At 39.9% G+C, this 25,568-nt stretch overlaps 2 protein-coding genes across 3 annotated transcripts; one reads left to right on the top strand and one right to left on the bottom strand.

Annotated features, from left to right (window-relative positions):
• The first annotated feature begins 5,389 nt into the window (after positions 1–5,389).
• Positions 5,390–5,941, top strand: LOC147493087 (uncharacterized). The gene has a single exon (XM_086567742.1). It carries the CDS (start codon positions 5,390–5,392, stop codon positions 5,939–5,941), a length of 552 nt encoding a protein of 183 aa, XP_086423868.1.
• Positions 5,942–8,533: 2,592 nt separating this feature from the next.
• Positions 8,534–10,753, bottom strand: LOC147493086 (methylcrotonoyl-CoA carboxylase subunit alpha, mitochondrial-like). 2 transcript variants are annotated; one of them, XR_015199802.1, is made up of 5 exons: positions 10,617–10,753; positions 10,418–10,529; positions 9,796–9,900; positions 9,280–9,416; positions 8,534–8,860 (listed from the first exon to the last, which is right to left on the bottom strand). XR_015199802.1 is itself a non-coding variant. In XM_086568793.1 (5 exons), exons 2-5 carry the CDS (start codon positions 10,480–10,482, stop codon positions 8,744–8,746), a joined length of 411 nt encoding a protein of 136 aa, XP_086424919.1. In that variant the 5' UTR covers positions 10,483–10,529; positions 10,617–10,753; the 3' UTR covers positions 8,574–8,743. The 2 variants fall into 2 exon arrangements, 1 of the variants encoding a protein (XP_086424919.1); XM_086568793.1 differs by having other exon boundaries at positions 8,574–8,860; positions 10,431–10,529.
• Positions 10,754–25,568: the final 14,815 nt, after the last annotated feature.

The following is a 25,568-nucleotide window of genomic DNA, read 5'->3' as shown; positions in this document are numbered from 1 at the left end:
CTTTCTAAAGCCCAGTCAAAGCTGAAAAGTCAAAGTCAACGCGGGCAGAAACAGCACACAAACTTAGTAGAACTTCCGAAGGCCATATCTTTGGACTCAGACCTCGGAATTGAGCCTACCTTATGTCAAAACGACCGGCTCGGAAAGAGCTTTCCAATGGTCTAAGCCTTGACCCAATCAGAGGAGCAAAAGTGGATAAAACATCTATTGAATCCAACTGCAGCTGAAGAGCCCATTTTGGACTAAAGAAATTGGGTTTTGGGCCTGATTCTCTAGCCCAAAACATGGCTCCAAGCCCATGCACGATTTTTGGATCTGAAAGTATAAAAACAAAAGCTTAGCTCTTTGTTAATGGTAGATAGTTAGACCTAGATTTGAATTAGATTAGTTAGCCTCCATTAATGAGTTTTAGAACTTAGTTTTAGAATTTCATTTCTTGTTTTAGATTAATTTCTTGAATCATTGAATATCATTCATTAGATAAATAAAAAAGTTATTATTCTTGTCATTTTGATTTTTGTTATTTCAATCTATTAGATCTAGTTTTAATTATTGTTGGTTACCATTTCTTAGTTGTTAATTAGATTTTAATTATTGTTTAATTTAGATTAGTAAATTTCGAATCTTGATATTATGTTTAGTTTAGATTCATATGGAAATGATTGCGGAATGATTCTCGGCTAAACCTCCATTAGAGGGGGTTGAGAAGCCTTGATGAAAGCTTGATTCTGATTATCATAGAGTCGTCATAATTTCTATTCCACTCTAGAAACGATTAATTCGCAATGAGAATGGGTTTAATCGTTCACATGCTAGTTATGAATTGGTAGAAATGCCATGTGTAATTAGGGATTAGGAAGAACCAATTGTTCTCAAGTGGCGATTCAATTCGGATTGACGATTAATTCGTCGTTAGTGAGTTAAGTTGAGTTAAGGTGGAATCAATCCCCCCTAATTCCTTATTATATAATCAACGTAGTGTTTCCGTAGTTGAATCAATTATAGTTTGTATCTTGTGGGTAGTTGCATCGTAGTATAATTCCCCCTCGTAAAACTCTCATTAGACTTAAGGCCGATTAGTTAACTAGAAAACATCACATGCTAAAGAACTAGGAGTGGAACGAACTTGTTAGTCCACTATATCTGTTCAATAGAATGAGAGTAGAAACTTGATAAATATAGACACGTATAAGTTTTAGTTTACTTACGTTTTGAGTTTCATCGTTCATTTCGTAGGTAAACCATCTTTTATCTTTTATCAATAGGATTCTTGAAGTAATTTCAAAACTGATAAAAGATTTCTCCTAATTGAAGGTACAAAGAGTACTTCTTCAATAAGGATGGATCTCCCACTCGCAAAATCCAACCTACAAGTGCCTGTACCCTAAACATCAGCTACACTTTGGTTTCCCATGTGGACTCTCCGAGTTCCTTGTGGAAGTTTCCGGAAATCTTCAAACAGGGACCTATCCCGACTTATGTGGTCTGTCGCTGCTGAATCTACAATCCAATATTGTGATGAATCAAACAGCATGACAATACTTATCACATTGACAGTACTTAAAGTAAAACTTACCTCAGGAGAAGGACATGCCCTAGCATAGTGTCCCATCTGATGACAACGGAAGCATTCAACACTAGTCATATCTATCGACTTCCTAGGTTTCTTTTGTTGTGGGTCAGGCTTGGCCTTTTCCTTGCCTTTCCCTTTTCCACTTTTCTTGTTCCAAGGAGCCTTCCTCTTTTTGGAGTTGACAACATTTGCTTCAGTTTGAACAACAGGCTTTTCATTGAGAAGCCTTTGTTCCTCAAGCTCACATTTCCTCTGCACCTGTGCAGAGTTTGTGATACTGTCGTCATGAGTTAAGATAAGATGAAATTGTTCCCAAGTTTTAGGTAAAGACCTAATGACAGCTTGAATTTGCTGTTCATTTGACAGGACCTGTCCTGCTTGGGCTAACTCAGCAACCATGTTCCTCATCACCGTGCAATGTTGTGTCATAGAGGTATGGGGCAGCTTGATAAATTTGTCAAAGCTCATTTGTAGCCTCCTCAGCTGTGCAGTAGTCGTACCCCCAAGGTCCGCCTTTACTGCTTCCCATAGCTCTTTAGCCGATCCAAGGCCATCATACCGCATCATGAAGTCATTCCTCATGGTGCCAAGTATGGCAATTCGGGCAACATTGTCTCTGCTTGTATACTCATTGTACTTCCTAAGTGCAGCAGTATAAGCAGCTTGTGTTATTCCTTCGGCGGTAGGTTCTGCTACTGTCTCAGTTATTACGTCAATGACCTTCCTATCTGCCAGAATTAGCCTAACTTTCCTAGACCAAAGTTCGTAATTCTTATCGTTTAACAAGTCCTTTTCAGGTAGCATCGTAAATGGGGATTTTCCATCGGGTGCCATTCTATCAAGTTTGAATTCCAAAAATAAGATACTACGAATAAGAATCATCTCTTAAAATAAATCTAAGTAATCCACATTTTCACATATGAGATGATCATGATAATCTACTAGCATGATTCTAGCCATTAAATAAAATCAATGCATTTGACTATCAATAGCATAGAATATGCAAAAAATCTACTACTTAAATTTCCATTTAATAAAATTGTTTCTACACAAAGGAGTTTTCTATCTTTCAAAAACAATGTGGAACTAAAAAGAGCCAGTCAACCATGAACATAGAAACGTCCTGGGTGCCCAGGGGAGTCATCCTCATCCTCACAGTCACTATCAGCTATTTGAAAATTACTAGCCACTTCCTCTGTTTCCCTGTGAGGTGGGAAAATAAACCCTGATGACACATCATATGGATTTGGTTCCTCAGCATCGTCCCATAATCGATGTAGGAGAGATTTAAGTGGTCGAGCCTCATTCCTATCCTGAATAGGACTGGGGCTCTTTGGTGTATATTCTGGTGATGGTGGCTCTGTCTTTATCTTATCAGATTTCAAGACAGTACGCTACAAAACTCTCCTATATTGCTTTGCAGTCATGCGTTTCTTGGAAGCCCGTCTCCCAAGATCTGGTTCAATTTTCCTACAAGCCTCGGGTATATGCAACTTAGGCATTGTGCCTTAGTTTTCATATGACCGTTGATAGAAAACATACAATTTTATTTACATGCAATAGTAAAAATCCAAATTTAAATAATTACTGCATGGTAAAAATAAACATCCTAATGTCAATTTTTAATCGTGGAAAAATAAAAAATTTAAAGGAAAAAAAATTTCCTAAAAAAAATTTCCACTAAAATAGCCAAATTATTTCCCATAAATAATTTATTTTGCAAAAAAAAGTAAGCAATTTCTAATTAATTTTAAACAACCTAATTATTTAAAAATTAATTAAAAGATTTTGAAAAAAACAGTTTTCCAAAAAAAATGTAGATCACAAGATCAAAACTACAAACAAAAGCATGCAAACCATGGAAAGCCTGGCTCGATGCCAATGTAGGGTTTTTACCGATATCTCATGCATGATTCCTACGATATGTATAATTACACTATATCACATGTATAAAATAGCGCAGCGGAAACAGAAGATCGTACATTGGTCACAGCTTTCAATTTGAAGTTCAAGCTTTGATCTACAGGAGAAGATGATGTTCTTGGCACACTCAAGATCTTCTTCTTCTCAACTTAGCTGGAGTCAAGTTCCAACCACGAACGGGAAGCAACCTTTGTTCACAAACCAAGAACCGACAATGGCTAGGGAGGTTACCACCTATGGAATCTCCACAAATTACTAACTTCTTCTTTAGAAAATGTTGGAGGCCACCATTAAAGGAGAGAGAGCTTTTCTTTGTTGGGATGATCAATATGTGAGGGGTGGGGGGTCTATTTATAGAGCTCTCCCACCTCCTCAATATTGGATAGGATAGAGTCCTATACTCATCTAATATCAGATAGGATAGAGTCCTATACTCATCTAATATCATATAGGATAGAGTCCTACACTCATCCTAATACCTGGTGGTTATCCTTATCTTGGTGGTTTATCCTTATCCTGGTGGGCGTTTATCCAGCCTTATTTCCAACACCTTTGTGGCCAAATCTTCTCTCATTCTTCTCTTTCTCTTAATTAGTAAGTAGAAGTAGGATTAAATTAGTTGTATAAATAGTTGTAATTTTAGTAATAAAATTCACTTCTTCTTCTCCCATTTTCATTCTTTTTTCATGCTTACTTATTTGTTATTGATTAGCTTTCAATGTCAATGAGGTAATACTCTCAATTGGAGAGTTAAATGAAACCCCAAGAGGAAGTTTGATGTAATAGATTTAACTAATTTGATTTCATTAGGAATTATGGCATTTTTATGTTTGGAACTAAAAAAGATTTTATTTAATATAAATGTTAGGGATTTCATTGCATACATATAGCTATGATGTTAATGGAGTTCCATATGCTTGCAGTTGGTTATTAGAGATGATAACACAACTACAAGGGATCAATTATAACTAGTTGTCTGTGATTAGTTATTGAAATCAAATTAGTAGCATTTATTGCATTTGAAAGCTTGAGGTGGAGTTTAATTTCTCCAATCTCTATCACCTTGCATAATCTAAACCACCTTCTTTTATTTTCTTTTTAGTAATTAGATTTATTATCTTTGTAGTTTAAAGTAATATAAAACAAACCCAAAAAAATCATTCTCTCATCCCCAACTATTTGTCTTCAACTTGATTTATTTTCCACTTGTTTTAAGCGTATTCGATATCCCTCACCAAAATACTAAACATCAATTACCATTAATTACAACTAGGTTGTCATATACAGATTGCATGCCACTCCTAACAAAGGTTGCAAACATAATCCATAGCTGGAGAGGCAAGTTCCTTTCTTATGCAGGGAGACTACAACTTCTAAAATCGGTGCTTAATAATATAAGTACATAATGGCTTTGGCATTCTTACTTCCAAAAAGAGTTATAGAAGAGATCAACAGATTATGCAGAAACTTTTTATGGACAGGACCTAATGGAGATACATCGCACGCACTCATTAGTTGGGAGGACATCTGCTATCCATTTGATGAAGGATGCCTGGGAGTTAGATGCTTGGAAATAACAAATCATGCAACTAACTTAAGGCATATATGGAACATCATAATTGGTAAGAATACTCTTTGGGTACAATGGGTGAACACTAACTTAATCAGAGGTAGGAATTTCTGGAGTCTAAAAACCCCAAATTATTATTCGTGGAGCTGGAGAAATATATTAAAGGATAGAATGGAAGCCAAAATAATAGTTGTTCATCTGATTGGGAATGGATAGGGTACAAGTCTATGGGAAGATCCTTGGCATCCAGCTAGGATATGATACTTCGAGAGAAATTTCCAACAAGGTTCATGTATGACTCAGTATGTAATAGAGGAGCAAGAATGTCAAGATTTATAGAGGATGGAAGATGGCAAATACCAAATCAGTTTCGAGTTCACTGTTTTGAGCTGGTTCAAGAAATTAAGGAGGAAGTGAAGATACACTCGAGACAAGAGGAAGTAGTATGGGTTGTAACACTGAGAGGGGATTATCAAATGAAGGAAACCTATCACAGTATGAGGAATGCTAAACAGAAAATACACTGGCGTGGGGTTGTGTGGTCTGCGAATAGAATACCGAGGTTCTCATTTATAACTTGGTTAGCTCTAAGCAATGGCCTAAAAACTCTACAGAGATTGAAGGAATGGAATGTGGTGGATAGCGAAACATGTATTCTATGTAATCGAGGAGTAGAAACAGAGGAGCATATGTTCTTCCTTTGTGAGTACGGTCAAGAAATATGGAGAGGGCTACTGGTTAGAGCAGGATACAATAGACTAAGGGAACAGATATGGGAGCAAGAAATTGAGTGGATCCAATCGAAAACACAGGGAAAAGGTGGGTTTCAAGCAGCGCTAAGATTAATATTTACAGGGTTCATCTACTGGACTTAGAAAGAAAGGAACTCGAGATGTTTCGAACACAAGTATTCATATGCAAAACAAGTAACAGAGTTGATTGTCAGAGACGTGAAAACAAAGATGAATGTAATCAATGTCAAAACGGGGTTATTTAGACTTTGGTACCACTTTTTACACCGATATTAGGAAATGGTACCAGATTTCAAAAAAATTAGGAAATAGTACCACTTCTGTCAGTTGACCGAAGTCAAACTGTTTCAATATATTCTGATTTTCATAATATCCACAATACCCTCAGGGTTTTTTAGACTTTGGTACCACTTTTTAGACCGATATTAGGAAATAGTACCACTTCTGTTAGTTGACCAAGTTGACCGAAGTCGCACTATTCACAAAACATGCATGCCCGAGTTAAATAATTTCACCTCCGGTATTTCGTCTTTTATACTTTCGATATTTACCATGCCAACACTGCCAAATGTTCATTCCGAGAGAGATCAACATCAAGCAGTACTGATAGACTATGGAAGTTCTCCCCGCATCATTGAAGCATGCAAATCCTCAAGGTGTTTCCAGCTCCCTCAAGACCACCAACTATGACTCCGCCAGGAAAAACTTGAAAAATTAAAATTGAAAGACAAAGACATGAATACTTACATTGCAAAGCAATCAGAGACATCGACAAAACCTTTGAGGAAATAGTAATCGCAGCGGTCAACAACAGCATGCAAGCAACCATCTCTGTCGTTAACATGAAACTTCAAACAGTGAATATGATAATATTCAACACAATTCACATCATACGAAGAGAAAATCCCTACAAGCCAGACCATGCATATCACTCCGTTTACCATCCATATCACTCCGTTTCCCAAATGAAACATACGTGTGTATCCTGCTCGACGATCGTGAAGATTTATTGACTCGACAGCCTTTTCTAAACCATGCACCGGAATGAAGTCTTGCCCTCCCTGGACTAGATCATAGGCATACAATTCCTTTTTAGGCAAACAGAACATGTATAGACGGTCATCTACAATAACACTTCCACCCCGGTTCATATAGCAGTCCTTTCTTATAGGCAAGGTTAGATCATATTTCCATAAATGAGTAGATACATCAAAATAACACTCACAAACGCCATTGTAGAACACAAGAATCTTCTTCTGTTTTTCATAAACTACGGGCATACCAACCCTACTCTTTAAAAGGTTAATAACATTTTCAGAAGGATAAGGTAAACCTTCCCACCTATTCGTAGCCGAATCAAAACCTCTGCCCACGGCACCCCGGTAGAACCGAATACATAAATTTTCCCATCCAAAATAGTCGTTAAAGCCAAAGACTTGCCACCGTACATGACCTGGACAGTCGATGACGGAATATGATGATATTCAGGCAGCTGAGAATTACAGTCAAGACCTCCAATAATATAAACTTTAGAGTCTACTGAAGCACATCTAAATCCATAAAGGAGGAAGCTCCCATAATAAACAAGGGACATATTTAATTTTACTTTTACTACTACCAGTATCAAAGGTCGGATTTAACTCGTACAAGCGGTAATTACCTTTCATAAACACAACAAAGCACACGGTCATCTCCTCCTCCGCTACGTTGCCAATTGGGCAGTTAACTACGCGAGGATGACATTTCTTGGTTTCACTATTTATATTCAATTTTCTCTGCTTCATAAACTTTGATCCTATTCTCAACATCCCAAGTTTTGCTCATAATCTAAACATCTCGTCTCCTTTTGTAACTAAAAGGTTTCTTCTTGATTTAAAAATTCAATTCTTTTGGGAAAAATAAATAAATAGTTCAGAAAGCCCGTGTTCCGGTTGTATCAAGGTTTAGGCCCGGCCCAAAACAATAATACGGCATGTCAATTACACATTTACACGACTACCTTGTCTCTTGATGTTCTGGCCTAAATCTTTTTGTGAAGATGGCAACAACTACAAGAAACAAGGTCTTTAGCGACAAAAATAAACGTCGCTGAATATTGATAAAATGTCGCCCATGATATTTAGCGATGATTTTTGAAGTGTTTCCACATCGTAGCCAATGATATAGTCGGCAATTATATAGAGCTGCGCTTTTTTAACGTCGCTAAATGTGGCACCTTCAAATACGATAGTAATCGGCCGTCATTGTCCTAATTTAAATTAAGCTAATTTATTTTCGCGTTCTCAATACAATAACGTCGCAAAAGGTGAATGTTTTGCGACGTTTGCCAAATCGTCAATAATGAGGCTTTACTTAATAACGTTTCTATCGTTGGTAAATGCCCAAAAAATTTGAAAAATTTAGTATTATTGACGACGTTTTGATCATCACTACAAGTCCAAAATATTTGAAAAATTGGTGTTATTAGCAACGTTTTTATCGTCGTCAAAGGTCTAAAATATTTGAATTTTGAGTGTTTGAGCGACGTTTTTATCGTCGTCAAAACTCTAAAATATTTGAATTTTGAGTGTTTTAAGCAACGTTCTAATCGTTGCTAGAGACAATAGATGAGACTATTTTCATTACTAATATTGTCGTTAATTTTTTTGCACCATTTGTACAGTTTTCACATGTCCCCCCTCCCATCCAATTACCATTTAACAAATAAACCTAAAATAAAACAACTAGAACATCAATTATTTAATAATATGTAATACACAACAAAATTTCAATAAATAAAAATGAGTCAATTAACTCACTTAGAAACAAAATAGAGTTGCATCATCCCCTTTCATAAATTTTTTCTAAAATCATCTTAATAAAAATATTAACTTAAACAAACACAATTCTAAACATCCCTCAAGTAAGTTGCGAATGAACCCGTCTTCACAAAAAAATAAAAAATTGACTAATAGCATTTAGATTCATCGAAAGCCTCTTGCAATTCCTTATCACCATTTCTTCACAAAAAATAATATCATTTCTCTTTTGACGTAAAATTATCTGCACATTAAGATGTTATCCATTAGATCACCCAAAAAAAAATGTGAAACCAAAAATATAATAGTTTCGTCACGACAAAATTAAAATCCAGTGAACACAACTAAGAAAGCAAAAATTCAACTAAGATAGGCCACCAGACATGATACAGCACCACTACCAAGAGACATAAATACACTTACACCCATTTGAAGAAAGGTCTCTAGATAAAAGAACGAAATGGATGAGCAGACAACCATTTTTTCATGTGTCACTCTTAGTTTAATGTCTAAAGAGTGAAGGATATATTACATATCCATTTTTCTTTGGCGTTAGAGTGTGTAAGAGCCACTACGTGATGATATAAAAGATCCATTGTGGTTTATTTAGTGCAGTGCAGACCATAAAAGACTATGACATTGCAACTGTAATAATCATTATACCTGAAATTTTGACAAGCAATCCTTCATTTTAACTAATGCTGCACTGCGGTTTTCTCCCCATACTACAAGCTTAGCTATCATTGGATCATAATGCATGCTGACATTGTCTCCTTGTTCCACTCCTGTCTTAACTCGAACTGTTCAATGGTAGAACATCAACAAAAAACTGAATAAGGATAAGTAACAATGTTCTAAGTCCAGTGCAATTCAAGTGAAGACTTGGTGAAGAAGGAAAATTCCATGATCCTCACAATCTGATCTCTCAACTATTTAAAATTCCTCCTAATAAAAAGCAGAGATATAATGGATCGGATAGTCAGGGATTTAGGATCATCTAATTAGCATGAAGGTTTGCCTTAGACTAGAGATCTCTTAGTGTGAACCTTCCTTCGGACTTCCTAACTTCTGATCGTGCTTTGTGCATGTGTATAGGATTTGGAAATATTGATTTTTCTAATCCTCTAGGCTAACATTGATATATGACTTGAAAATGAATGAGTTCACATGTTTGTGCACCTGTTGAAGAGATGGTTACTGGATCATAATGATTAAGAACATCTGCTGCAGGAAGAAATCCTTTTGGCACATTTTCAGCATAAATCCTAGCTTCAAAGGCATGCCCTATTATTGCAGTGGGAAGTAGCAAAAAACATGTTAGAATCTTACTCTAGAATATGATCTAGAATGGAAGAAGAATACAAATGCCCATTTGGAATCAACAGTATATTATCCCAGGATTTGGTTAGTGGTTACATGCATGACCAGTTAGATAAGCGCTTGAATATTCTTTTTTTTTTCCCCTAATCTAGCTTGGTTGTTCTACAAAGATGCTTTTCATTTGAAATCTAAGTGATTAAGTAGTGCATGGATACAAAATCAATTTAACAAAAATTCCAGTGAACATATCAAGTAGTGCATGGTCCAAGTAACTTCTTTTTCTTTTCTATTTTCTTCTCCTGATTACTGCTAACCTATAGACCTTTTATCTTTTTCTTCTTTTCTGTAGCTTCAGATTTTTATTTTTTTTATTAGAAGAAGCTAGGGGTTAATAGCTTCAGAATTAATCATTATCTTTCATAGTTTTTAGGGATAAAAACTCACAAGTGACAAGACATAGCTGTTCTACAGTAAAGTTTACCTGTTAGAGGTACCTATGCCTGACTTAAGGGAAGAGATTCTCCATTCGCAACACGAATATGCCATTCTACAAGATCTTGACCAACAATCATCTCAGTCACAGGATGCTCAACCTGAACAAGGTTTTCTATGTTTTCAGTAAACATAAGTGATTAATTACATTATAAAAGCACAAAGAGTAGAACTAATTATCAATGCACCTGCAGACGAGTGTTCATCTCCATAAAATAAAAGTGGCCAGAGACTGTGTCCACTATAAACTCCACAGTGCCAGAATTGTGATACGAAATTGCCTTCTCAGATTGTTAGCAACAAACAGAGGCCAATCAGACTACTATCAAAAAGAAGAAGAAAGTATAAACAACACAACAATCCTTATAAGATAGAACATTTTCAAAAAAAAAAAAAAAAAGGGCAGAGCTCCTTTCACCAAAAATGACTACCAAATGTTAGAACTCTACCAATTGACGTAAACTCATATATTACTTATCTCTAACGCATGATACAATACCAGACAGAAAAAGAGGTCAAGATATGCATTCATTGACAGAATAAGCAAGTGTAAGAAACTTGCCACATCATTATAAGTTGGACTCCTTTCTAATGTTAGCTCATGAACAAGATATCCACTTTTCCTTTACGACTAACACTCGCTCTTTCCAATTAGTAACATACTGACTTCAATGACATTTTTTTACTATGACAAAATAATACTACCAATAATAGTACTTAAAAGAGACCAAAGTTGTCTATAACAGTATGATAAACTCATAACCCAGTTCACAAAACTCGTGATCCCATGAATGACATATTGTACTAAAAGAAACCTCGTTTGTTCTAGCCCCTCCAACTACCACCATTTTCCGTATAACAACTTATTTAAGACAAAAAACCAATCCAATCAACCCATTCAAATGCTTCTCAGGAAATTATTCAAACAAGTGTAGAGTAACAAGCACATAAACAAATTGCATCAGGAATCTCAGCTCCTTTGCATTAAAAGCCAACAAGTGCACAGATAAATTCATATTAACAATAACAAATGCTTCTATATTCAGTAATAATGATAAAATGTATACGCAAAATGTTGTGTTATTTATTGGTCCCAACATAAAATCATATTAATCTAAAGAATGTACCTTTATGCAAGAAAAAAAAAAACCTCTCGAAACTGTTGGTTCCTGGATGGAGAGTGAAATATAGATAAACGTTAGTAAAGCAAGAGATGAATAATCCTTCAAGCAAAAAAAACAAATTGTTTTATGAGATTTGCAGTAACAATAGATCAAATAGCATCAACCCATCCAAAAATAAGATGGAAACTGTTAAGATCTACTGGTAATGTTGTTCATTTCAATCCTATCAGTAGAATTTCTTCTAGGAATAAAATGAAATCAAATTCATTTCAATCTTATTAGTAGTATTTAAGTAGATATCCAACCAAGCAAATTTTAATTACTTTTAAATATATCATTATTCTACTCTGAACTGTCACTTCATTTTATGTGAGACCGCAGATCACCGCACATACTAAGAAACAAGCTACATAACCCCATTTTAGAATTAACTAACTAAAACTATTTCATTTCAAAATAGTATCAATAAGAAATCTCAATTTCATGAACTATAATATAATAATCCCACTTTTATAAACATTTACAAACCCACGAACACGATCGGTCAATATAAACAAACATTGGAGGCTAGAACACTAAAGCAAACCTTCAAATGAGCGGCGGACTTTGTCCTTAGTAGTAAACGCAATGGAGATTCAACAACATATTCAGCTGCAGTATCAGCCCATGGAATCTCGTCAGGGTTCCTAACCAAACAATAAAATAATTAAACAACTACAAACAAATCCAAAACAATAAAATCACATAGAAAGACAAGCGAGCATACCTGCAGCCGAAAATAGTGACTGAGTGACTGGCTTCTCACCGAAGAGAAGAGTCTTCGCATCCTTAACTTTAAGTTCATGATGTAGAGTTCCATCTTATTTAACCAGTAGATCAATAAAAACAAGTTTCTTTTGTCAAAAGCTCACTCCTTTTCAAGTTTTAAGAAAAGCTCACTCTTTTCATTGCTAATGGAAACGGAAGAGGAAGGTGAGAAAGTAGTCACCTTAAAAGCGGCAGTGGCAGCAAATGCTACTATGAACAAACATAAAAAACCAAATTCACAAAGAGAAGAAAGAGAGTAAAGAGTTTAATTCTACCTGCGTTGGTAAACCCTAGCTTTTCTTCAGAGAAAAAGAGAGAAATGAGAGTTTGAGTTGTTCTGAGTTCATGAAAATTAGAGTGAAGAGTTTAACATCAGTTTGTGAGAAGGGCATGATATATTGTTAAGATAGACATAGCCTCACCTTTCGCCAGTGTTGGTGTATTGGCTGTGAGAAAAGGGTGATTCAGTAGAGAGAAAGATGGAGGTGTGGGAGAAGGAGAGAAAAGAGACGTGTTTTTATTTATTTATTTTGTTTTTTCTTTTCTAGTTTTCTATTTTGGTGAAACTTAGGTTTCCATTTTAATTTCTTTATTTTCTTAATAGGCGCAATAGCAAAAAAAAAAGAGCGGGCTTTAGCTTAAAAATAGAGCCGTAACTAAGAAATTTTGTTCACCAAACTAATTTGATATTTTCCGACGATAATTTTGTCCCTAATATCAAGTGAATTAGTGACGTGTATTATTGTGTAGTTGAAACCCTATTACTAGCAATGATTTCAAATAACATCGGTACTAAAATACAATCACCAACGCTCCTAAACGTAGCTAAAATATAAAAATCAATTTACAACGTTGAATACGTTGCCAAAACTATATTTTTGTTCAACTAATAACGATTACAACTTTTGCCAACGCTAAAACTCGTCAATAAAAATATTTTTCAGAAGCAAGTCAAAATAGTATTGGCTACGATTGAAAACGTCGTCAAAAGCAATCATTGGCTACGATATCCTGTCGTCGCTAAAACTTTTGTCGCTAAAAAGGCCATTTGTTGTAGTGAGTAGATTCAGAATGAACATTTGGCAGTGTTGGCATGGTAAATATCGAAAGTATAAAAGACGAAATACCGAAGGTGAAATTATTTAACTCAGGCATGCATGTTTTGTGAACAGTGCGACTTCGGTCAATTGACAGAAGTGGTACTATTTTCTAATTTTTTTGAAATTTGGTACTATTTCCTAATATCTGTCTAAAAAGTGGTACCAAAGTCTAAAAAACCCTAAGGGTATTGTGGACATTATGAAAATCTGAACAGATTGAAACAGTTTGACTTCGGTCAACTGAACTGATGGTCAATTGACAGAAGTGGTACTATTTCCTAATTTTTTTGAAATCTGGTACTATTTCCTAATATCGGTGTAAAAAGTGGTACCAAAGTCTAAATAACCCGTCAAAATGGAAGGACCAGAAAGGGCGAGATTGGAGCAGTTATGGAACAAAAGCACACAGCTAGTGACTCACGTGAGGATAAAGTGTAGATGGGAAAAACCAGCAGAGGGTAACTACTCTTTGAATACAAATGGGAGTGTACGAGATGCACGAGGCCAATGGGCAGTAGTGATTCGAGACAGTAATGAGGAAGTATTGGCAACATCACACGGGGTATCCCAGTACAACACAATAGCATTAGTGGAATTAGAAGGCCTCGAGCAAGGGATGAGATTAGTAGAGAGGCACAATATCAGGAGAATATAAGCACAATCGAACTCACAGAATGTAGTGGCTTTCATCAAGAAAAAGAAACACCTATGGCAAGCAAGGCAAATGATTAGAAGCATACAACAAAGGAAGGCAGATCGAAAGTTTATTGTTTTCAATTAAGTATATCTTTAGGGAAATAAATAAACTAGCAGATGCATTAGCTACAAACTGCCCTAATGTAAGATGCATAGATATTGCACCAAACTCCTTTGTTGAAGATGTAAAGAAAATTGTATATGAAGATGCAATAAGGAGAGAGTATGAGAGAATGTAAAAATAAGCTATTTTTATTTTTATTTTAAAAGGGGTAGGGGAACTCTTTAACAATCGGTACCTCGCTTACCCACCAAGAAAAAAAAAAAAAAAAAAAAAACCTTCAATATCATCTTCGTCACATTGGGTATTCTCACAAAACTTCAATCAAACTTCTATTATTAAACCTAACAACAAAAAGAAATCGATGGATTTTATCAAGGTTTGGTGTTTTCTTTTTATAGAGAGTGGTGCAAGAAATTTGAATGAGTGATTAATATAATTTTCATATCTCATAGCTTATATAGTTGCTAATATTTTTTAGAATAATTTAATATAACGACACTCGTTTGCAGGACGGGTTCGAAAGCTAGTACTATACTTAGAGTATTACTTTATTCAAGAAATAAGTCAAGATGGCCACTTTCCAATTTTAATCATAGTCTATGACAGCTGGGTTTTGAAACCATTGATAAGGACATTTTTTTGCTTATAACTACTAGAAAAACCAGATTTCATGTTTTAATTATTAATAAGGGAAAACTTGACTTTTTTTATTTTTTACTCTTTCCAATTTTACCCTTCTATGTTTGGTATGCACAGACGTCTGTGCATACTTCGCATACCAAGAGGTGGTATGCACTAACACTTGTGCATACTATTTTCTTTATGATGCTCGGTATGCACATACGTCTGTGCATACCTCGCACACCAAGAGGTGGTATGCACTAACACTTGTGCATACCATTTTCTTTGTGATGCTTGGTATGCATAGACGTATGTTCATACCTCGCATACCAAGAGGTGGTATGCACTAACACTTGTGCATACCATTTTCTTTGTGACGCTTAGTATGCACAGACGTCTGTGCATATCTAAAGTGGTATGCATCGACACCTGTGCATACAGAGTACTATTATTTTTTTTGGACAAAAGTCAACTGTTGTTCTTGAGAGTGTTTTTGAAATGAGGATGGGTTTTTTGGTTTTTTATTTCAGAATTTTGTCCTTTTCAGTTTTGTCCCCTACTGTATTAGTGCGTCAATTAAGCTGGTAGATCGAAATTGTACACCATCGTTAAGTTGCATGGTGCAACTGTCTAATGGTGTGCTCCTTAACAATTTTGGTGTTCTTTAATTTTCACTAAATCCAATAATCTGCATCCTTATATCCGAATACCTGCATATCCAAAAAGGTCTATATATATCCATCACCTTGGTGTATTTTTACTACAACGCTCAAAACTAGTCTCACTTCCAACTTTATTCTATATTCTTGCGGAGTTATATAAAACACCTTCATCTTCATCAAGAAACCAAAATCTTCAAGACTAAATCAGCAATCCATCCTCATGGAAGAAGAAGGTAGTAGTACTGGAGAAAATAGCGGGAAGCTCGCCCCTCCATCCACCTCCAACCCCAGTAGGCCATCAATCTCTAACCCCAGTAGCCCATCAATCTCAAACCATGGTAGCCCATCATCAATCTCGAACCCAAGTAGTCCATGCATCACAGTTCCTGCTCAAGAAACAGAATCTGCACTTTCTGCAGGACTAGCAGTACATCAGAGTGCCGAACCAAGTGTAGATCAAATGCACTCTGAAAGCAGTCGCAAACGTTCTTACAGTGCAAAAGAACAACCTTCTCAAATAATCCATTATTCACAGGTTAGTAGGATACGATCTCAACTTCTTTCTTTCTAGCTTCAAGTCTTCAACATGCATGTTTCCTCTGTTCTTCGTTTCTTCATTCTAGTATATATATATATATATATATATATATATATATATATGCATGACATTGATGGGTTTTCATTGTTTTCTTGGATGGTGGCATGGTGCACGTACATGCATATAATGTAATACTGATCAAACTTCAAAGATCTTTGTTTCTTTCTTGATTCTTGTATATTCATGTTAGGTGGCTGTTTTCTTGAAATCTTGAATAATGCTTGAATGGTGTATTGTATATATATGACCATAGTGAAATACAATAATACTGATCAAACTTGAACTTTCTTTATTGAAATGTACGTGTATGTTTTCTTGATTCAGTATTTGGTTATAACGGGTGTTCTTCATTTTCATGAATGGTACTTTTTGTATCTGTAGATGGTGCTGGTGGCAATAAGTGAACTAAATGAAAAAAATGGTTCTACAGAAGAAAATATACTGAAGTACATTGAAGCACATTACCGTCAATCTCCCATTTTCTTCAAAGATATTCTCAAATTCATTTTAAAAAGCCTCGCCAAAGCGGAAGAGATAGAAGTTACTCCAGAGTCTACTTATGTACTTCCTGGCCATTACAAGAGACAGAGAATCGAAGAATCTGAAGCTGACGCAATATTCCCACAACATTCCCAATACGTACATCCTGATCCGAGCTGAAGATGGTACCCATGAGTGTTCGTTAATTAGCTGGTCCTTTTTTGATATTTTTTTTTCCTCTTCTCATTTGTCTCTATTACAGCATACTTATATGTATGTTCTGTACATTATGGAGTCCTGTCGATTGTTAGTGGTCATGATCCGGTAGGAGCACCATCCCATGTAAATCTTGGTTGTTTGGATGAAGAACCTCCTGGGGAGCACCACACAACGACGTGATCCGACAACTTATGAGTGATTTTAAGTAATGAGACTAATTTGAGTTTTAAGTCGATGCTAGCTTCAAGCATCAATTTACAGATTTGTGAATGCATGCGGACAACTTCTTGGGCTTGATAAAATTATTATAAACAGCGCGCAACTACTGTCACTGGTTTTGATGGAGATATATGGCACACTATTAATTTCCTTTAGTATTTGGTGTTTGTAAAGGGGTGTTTTGGATTTCTTGTTGGGACCGAGTTCGCTTCTGAGCGAACTGCCTACGTATCCTCTTCTTAGTTTTTCTCCTTTTATTTCTTTTCTGGGAGAGAGGAATCAGGCCCGACGTAGTTCAATCAGGTGGTATTTATAGGCTTAGAGAATGATCAATCTAAAAGACACGTGTGTTTATGATACACGTGTAAGGTCGAGATCGTGAATGAGTGTCGAGCTGGTTATATTATAAGTCATGCACTCATTGGGTGCTGATGAGGTTATCCCTATTTTCCGGGGATGGGTAATGATTACCCCTGATGGTTATCATTACACGAGGCGTTCTGCCATGTGCTCGTACTGAAATAACTTCGTCCTTCTTTCTCGTAGGTCGCTCTTGGAGGTCGGAGTGATTACCCCTGATGGTTATGATTACACGAGGCGTTCTGCCATGTGCTCAGATCGACATAACCGTCCTCCTTTCGTGAGGTCGCTCTTGGAGGTCGTACGCATCGGGTGTTCTGAGGGAGGAGCTCCGCACTTCGGTCTCGAGGGTCGGCGTCCCGAAGTTAAACTTTACGCGTGTGCATAATAAGATATCGCCCCCTATTACGGCCCCCCTCTCAAAGATAGTGTTTATGTCATAGGAAACATTATCTTTGAGAAAGAATGTGGGAACGTGAGCAAAGCCGCTGTGATGGACGACTTCGACTAGGACGACATGACTTTCGAATTCGCATCTTTGATGCTTTGGCGGAAAGGGAAGTTATGTCGTAGCATGCACGCGACGAATCGTAGTAGTTGAGAGAGAAACGTGTCGCCGCGTTATTCGAAACTGTTGAAAAGACAGTACCTTGGAACACGTGTGTGGGCTATAGCCTAGGCTGTAATCATAACTTTTTTGGTAACTGAACAGGCGGTTTATACAAAATCGAATTTGGGACATTTGAAAAGGCATTGCGTGTTTTCTTCTTCCACAAAAACGCAAGCTAGGGTTCCTCAGGTGAGTGCTTCTGCTGCTATTATCTTTCCATTTTCAATTTGCTTTCCTCCCTGTCAGTGCGTTTTGCTAAATAGGTAGGTCACCATAAAGGTATAGGGTTTCAGCTTGAGTAATTGGTAGAAAAAGGAAAAAACTTGCCATAATGTCTGACTCTGATGACACTCGATCGGAGGAGGTCCGAGAGATATCCTTGAGTTGTGGAGAGTACGAGGATGAAGAAGCAGTGAGTGTTGGTGTAGAGGTTGATTTGGAAGAAGAGGATAGGATAGGTGAGGGTAATGCCCGATCTAGGTCAGGAGGTGACGTGGCCAGTACGTCAGGTCGAGGGGATATGTCGTCATCAAGCGATGTGCCCCTTAGAAGTGTAAACCGTCGTGCTGCTAACTCGTTCCCCAAACTGAGGGCAGCATATGATATTAATGTCCCTGACTTGGAAATATACGAACCACGATTGAGTGAAAATGTTCGTAGTGAGGGGTACAACCCGCCGAATGGTGGAATAATAATCTGTGAGGGCGTTGAGAGCGATATGCATATACCGTTCTCGAAACGGTATTGCGACTTCTTGGCGCTTTGTTGGAAGTCTCCCTGTCAGTTCGTAGGTAACACCTGGCGATTATTTAAGGTGTTCGACCTGCTGAATGCGAGTGGGGAATATGACATAAGGGTATCTGACATAGTGGAACACTATGTGGTACAATGATCGGGGAACATGAACTTTAGCTTGCGCACCATGACGACGCCGCTTCGCGTGGATCGATGGAGTAAGCAATGAGGCCCGGACTAAGAGGCCGTTGTTGCTAGTTGGCAACCACCGCGTGTGAAAGGGTGTATACCGCAAACTAGGATTTGTAACATATCCGTTGGGTAGGACATTTATCCGTTGTTTCTTGTCGAACGTTTGATAGTTACTCTAACAGACCTTGTTTTACTTTGTCCACGAGTTTTCGTGGAAGAAGCTTAACCGATCGTGGGGAAATAGAGAGGTTCGCGCGGTTGACTCGTGAAAGAAAAGCAAGCCGGCTGCCTGTTTTGCTGACTTTTTGTGGAAAAGGGTGGGCCTGCGATCCGGGAAAAAAGGAAGGCGCAAAAAGACCGAGCTCGAGGTCAAATAAGGGAAGAGCTGATGGAGGCGCGACCGAGTGACTTAGTAACGCGAGAAGAGAGGCATCGGGCGCATGGCGGTGCGAGGCGACCTGCTAGAGGTGGTCCCTCCGGAGCGGGAGGATCGAGCTTCCGCCCTGAAGGAGGTTCGATCGATACCCCTGTGGAGTTGGAAACGGTGGCTTTCAATCCTCGAGCGAGGAGCAGGTCGGAGAAGAGGCCGCGCGACGCCTCGGAGCAAGACGCTGCCTGAACTACGAAAGTAGCGCGGCACGCTCTTGGAGAGAGCTCTAGCGCCATGGGCGGTTCTGATGGTGGCCCAACTGGGGCTATGGTTTCTCGCCGGAGTGGAGCACGACCTGAGCAGGTCATGGACTTGGCCATTTTCGGGGCCGGGTCTAGTGCGCCCCGACGAAGGCGTGAATCCATCCACCAAATAAGGCGAAAGCTCCACGTAAAGGCAAGTGGAAAAGCTGTTATGGTGAGTGACGACTTAGAGGGCGATTCGTGTTCTGGATGAGAATGGGGTGCAACGAATCGCGTGAAGCCGGGCGATCAGAAGCCGGATCAAGTAAGATATCGGGTTGCCTACTAGAACGATAGCTCACGGATGGCAATCGCAGGGAGCCGGATGATAAAGGGTCGGCCGATAATCTGGCGCGAATGGAAATTGCCCAATGTTTGGTATCGCGTGTCTATCTTTGTTTGATGTAACCGCTCCTCGTATAGACGCTATTGTGTTGTGGCTATTAACCATAATGTATGTATTTGCAAACCGGGTAAGTGGGTTTCAAAAATTGAAGGAGATTAAGCGCAGATTCAGCGGAGGCGATAGAGAGACGGTGGTGAAGCCGCCGATGAGTCAAGAACGTCCGTGAGGCCTCGAAGATGGAACGCGAGGAACTGGAAGGTCTGAGAAAACTCATCAAGAGCCGAAGTCCGCCAAGATGTTGAAGGACACGTAAGCGAAGAGCCGAGGCAAAACTACTGGGGAGTCAAGAGAACGTCCTGGCAGCGACTGTGGAGATTGGTAGGTTGAACGATTATGCCTTACACTGCAAGAAGGTTGCTCAGGATGCTACCAAAGCCTATGATGTTCTGGATGCAGATTTCGTGGAACTGGAGGCCGACTACAACGCTTTGAAGACAGATCATGCACGCTGCACGTCTTACCTCGGGGTAGAACGGGTGCCGAGGAATTAAAAGGTTCTCTGTTACTTTCAGAGGGTTTTGCCCGCGACTGTGATATATCGCGAACTGATGCTACTGTGTCTGATGCATTGATGAGTTTAGAGCTGGATGGAGTATCTGTGATAGTGACTGGTACGGATGCTGAGATTGATGAATCGCTTCAGCCAGGAGAACTAATTATGGAGCCCGGAGATGGCGATTTGTAATGTTGCTTTTTAGTCTTTGCCGGCCTTATAAGCCGTGGATACAATAAAGCCGGTTTCCCCGGTAACCGGGCGTTCGTCTTGTTACCTGTATGCTTAAGTACGAAGAATGACTTGGTGCTCCGTTCTGTGCGGGGGTACTCAGGTGGTAACGAAGGTTATTTAGCCGGGTTGGATTTCCTGAGTAATCTCAGCAACCCGGTTAACGTATTATTTTGCTATCTTGCTAATATAGATCGGTGCTTGTACGTATGCCATGATTGTTGCTTATTGCTTTATTACTGCTTGCTCAACTATAATTGTGTGTGGTGATGGTGCATGTGGCGAAGAATGGTAGGTATGTTGTAATGACAACTTCTCGACGTCTGGCTGAGATGTTTGCATGAGCGTCGTAACGTGGGGATCATATCGCTGGCTTCAGCTCTGTGATGCAAGTCGAAACGCCGTGTTGATTACGCCGCTTATCAACAGTGTTCCCTCGCGTGCCTGACACGTGGAGGGATACGAGCGGTTCAAGGAACGTAATGATGGCAGGCAGATGGCGTTTGGCGTCTCAAGGTAATTAAGAGGCGCTTAGGAAAAGACGTTTTCTTTTTAATAAAAGCGGCTTATCACAGACCAAGACAAGTATTTGCTTGCCTTCTTCCCAAAGCTTCACCGTCACTACTTGCTTGCTCGCTCATTTGTCAGGCCTCTCCTCCATTGCTTTGCTTATCCGTGCACGTTTATTCTCTTGAGGATTCTCTTGTTGATAAAAGGTGGGGTAAAACTATAGCTCGTGTGACAATACGTTTGTGCTCTAGGTTGTTATCATGGCGAGATGTCGTCCGTGATAATGAGGGAAGGAAACAAAGATGAGGGAAACTTCTCCGATAATGGAAGAGATGGAGTTTCAACCGCGACGCATGGTGATCGGGGAAGAGGAAAAGCTGATGCTTGTAGAGATGAAGAGTCATAAAAGCGTTCTAGAAGGGTCAAGGCCCCAATCGCGGCATTGTCTTTAGGTCGCCGCGAACGGGTAGGCGACAAATCGGTCGCCACGCCGCGGAGTGTAGCGACACAGGGCAAGGCCGCCACCATCGGTGAGAGCTCGTCCCTGCGACCGTGGGTGATGTGGGGGCGAAGTTCTACTACGGGGGAGGATCGGGAAGAAGCGTATGGTGAAACGCCGGTCAGAAGCTTCCACTTTCGGCACCCATAGCGACTAGTGTCCCGAAGGGGATCGCATCTTGGATGGTGACAAAGGCGAGGTGAAGGATGAGGACATGGACACTCTATCGGGGCGATGGATATGGCCGCTTGTTTGGTAAACTCGGACCTCGAAGTTGTTATGTCGGTTTACTAGGGCTTAACCGATTTGTTAACTTGCTTCATGCAGTTTTTGCGGGATATGACAAGGCGAAAGATGTTGTACAAAAAACGCGGAGATGAATGGCAACCCTCACGTCGAGCTAGGATGTATCACGAAGCCGCGTGGGGCGGATAAAGAGAAAGCTGGATTTGATGACGACCAAGTATCGAACATATTCGCGGAGAATGTTGCATTAGTGGTGACGTGACAGAGTTAGAGAGGGAACTAGCTGTGGTGATTTGCTTATCGCGAAAAAATGTCGGGTGGTGGTAAAAGCGAAGAAGGCGATATCTTGAAGCCTGTATAAGCCTATGCCTTATTTGGACCGAAAAGTATGACACGCCGAGGAAAACGGTTGCTTTCGCTGGCGATGAAGGAGGGAATGAGATCGCGTGATGATGCTGAGGTCAGCTCGACATACTGCTTCGACTAGCGCAGCCCCGGAAGATAAGCATGTCATCACTGAGAATCGATAAGGTGATCTTCATTTGACTCTGCTGGTCTTGAGTTGTAAGTTTAGTTCACATTTTTCTCTCTTATACGAGAGTCAACAATAGAGCTGTGTTTTCAGGCTTGCTTGAGCAGTTCGCCATTTTTATTCAAGGAACTAGTTTCCACGAAAGTGGCAGTTCCACACTTGGTTAATTTTTGTAATGATCATCGATCCGGATTTCTGGGTAATCCCAAAGAGATCGGTGGATGTAGCATTATGATGCGTGGTTATATAATCTGATTGGAGATGTTCCGTATGTATATTGCCGTGGACCGGGTGTATAATTAGCTCGCTTAGGAATCTAGTAATATGCGTCCTGTCTTGTGGACACCCTAGAAGTATAGGTCGTCGACGTGACAGGGATTGGAGGGGTCAATGGATCATGCGGGCTCCAGGGAGCGATCTGCTCATGGGGAGCGTTCTGGTGTAGTCAATCGTAGACATATAAGTCATCAGCATAACAAGACCTGTAAAGGCTGTAGAGCTGTAAGCTCCAGAGAGCTATATGCTCGCGAGAGCGTTCTCGTGTAGTCGATCCTAGAAATATAGGTCCTCGACGTAACAAGACTTGGAAAGGCTATAGAGCCTGTAAGCTCCAGAGAGTTGTATGCTCGCGGAGAGCGTTCTCGTGTAGTCGATCCTAGAAATATAGGTCCTCGATGTAACAAGACTTGGAAAGGCTATAGAGCCCGTAAAGCTCCGAGAGTCTGTATGCTTTCATGAGAGAGCGTTCTCGTAGTCGATCCTAGAAATATAGGTCCTCGGCGTAACAAGACTTGGAAAGGCTATAGAGCACATAAGCTCCGAGAGTGTATGCTTTCGCGAGAGCGTTCGTGTCGCAGCGATGGCTCTTTGGTTGAGAATGGTGGACCCAGTAAGCGTGTTGTTTATCTATGCTGTGTAAACTGGTTGACTTGTCACTACAAGTAAGTAGATTATACCTTACTAGCTAACCCAAGAAACGTAATTTTCATTAATGTGAACATAAAGATATACAACGTGAATATCGCCATCTTGGTAAAACTTTTCAAGAGGGGTAAGTATTCCAAGGGCGAGGCAATATCTTCCCCTCTTGGGTTCTTAGCCAGTATGCTCCATTGCCGACGACGCGTTCCACGATGTAGGGGCCTTCCCATGTGGGTGATAACTTGGAATCGTCTTGCGTCTTTTTGAGCACTAGGTCTCCAGGTTGAAAAGACCTAGGATGAACTCGCTTGTTGTAGGAGTTCTTCAAAGTTTGCTGATAAGATCGACTCTGATGGCAGCTAAGTCCCGCTTTTCTTCCAACAAGTCGACTTCTCGTGCTAACACGGAGTCGTTATGTCCCCGACTCGACCGGTTCGATCGAAGTCGTAGTAATCTGTTAGCTCGGTGGGAATTACGGCTTCGTGCCATAGCATAAGGAGAATGGTGATTAACCGGTATCGGATCTAGGCGTGGTGCGGTGAGCCCGAGAAATATTCTCTAATTGATTTGGCCATTGGCTCTTATTCTTTTCAATCTTTTTTCTTCAAGTTTTCCAAGATTGCTTTGTTCTCGGGCTTCCTCGACCATTACTCTGGCATCGTGGGGTAGAAAATCGTGAATGATCTTCCACTTGGCTAGAAAAATTCTTTGACCGTTTCGCCTTTAAACCGGGGCCCATTATCCATGACTAGTGTGTGTGGCAAGCCAAATCTGGTGATGATGTGGGTCCAAATGAAGTTTCGGACATGTGACTCTTTGGCGTGTGCTAAAGGAATAATCTCGACCCACTTGGTGAAGTAGTCGGTTGCAGCTAGGACAAAGCGAAAAGCCGATACTCTTACGTGGGATGAATGGACCCATAATGTCCATGCCCCACATGTGGAATGGAATAACCGGCTCGCTCATTATCTTGTCGGTTCGCGAAAGCAGGTTGGATGATATTGTGGCCAAACGCTTTGGCATTTGAGACATTTGAGGACATATGCTTTGGCATCGATCTGCATCCGAGGCCAAAAATATCCTTGAGAGATGGCCTTGTGGGCTAACGAAATTTACCACCGCGTGATTTCCACATTCTCCTTCGTGGATTTCTCGCAAAAATCAATCGACCACGTTTTCGGTAATGCACCGTAAGTCGCGGGCCTCCGGATTTTCTGAACAATTTGTTATGAACCAAACAATAACGCGTCGGGCTTGGTAGGGGATCCGCTTTTAGCCTTTGGTACGCCCCTCGGGGAGCGCGTCGCGTCGATATAATCAATGATGGGTTGCATCCATGTTTGACTCAACTGAGTGGCGGAGAGAGGAAATAGGTCGCTTATCATCAAGGTGTAGTCGACTTGGTATGCAGGTCGATCGATGACTTCTATGAGAATTTGTCGGGGAACGCAGCTCGGGGTCTGGGTAGCCAAGTAAGCTAAACTGTCTGCGTGGCGGTTCTCCTCACGCAAGAAATGATGCATGCGTACCTGCTTAAAAGAAGGCAATAACTGATGAACGACCTGAAGATACTTGGAAAGGTTACCTTCATGGGTAGTGTACTCTTTTGCAACCTGGCGAACGACCAGTTGCGAGTCACTAAAGACTTGGATCTCTTCGACGCCGAGCTGCAGCGCCATACGAAGTCCCCTGATCAGCGCCTCGTACTCCGCCTCATTGTTCGAAGTGGCAAAGTCGATGCGAACGGACTTTTCCATCACCGTTCCATCGGGTGAAACTAAGACAACCCCGATGCCGCTGCCGCCGGGATTGCTAGAACCATCTACAAAGAGAGACCAGGTGGATTTGATGTGCTCCTTCAAATCTGGGAGGTCGGTCTCTTGTTCCCAATTGGGGTCATCAACAGGGAAATCCGCTAAAAAATTGGCAACGACCTGTCCCTTCTGGGAAATTCGTGGTACGAATTCCAGGTGGTGTTCGCCGAGTTCTTCAGCCCAAACTGCCATTCGAGTAGTTTTGTTTTCTTTGTGGAGAATTTTCTTCAATGGGAGGTCGGTAAGAACTTTGATTTGATGCGCCTGAAAGTAAGGCCTGAATTTCCGTGCCGAATATAACAAAGCAAAATCTTGCCCTTTCCAGAAGG

This window comes from Coptis chinensis, chromosome 6 (assembly GCF_015680905.1).
Source record: "Coptis chinensis isolate HL-2020 chromosome 6, ASM1568090v1, whole genome shotgun sequence".
NCBI classification, from domain to species: domain Eukaryota; kingdom Viridiplantae; phylum Streptophyta; class Magnoliopsida; order Ranunculales; family Ranunculaceae; genus Coptis; species Coptis chinensis.
Note: the sequence above shows the minus strand (reverse complement) of the source record. Positions and strands in the feature narration are given on the sequence as shown.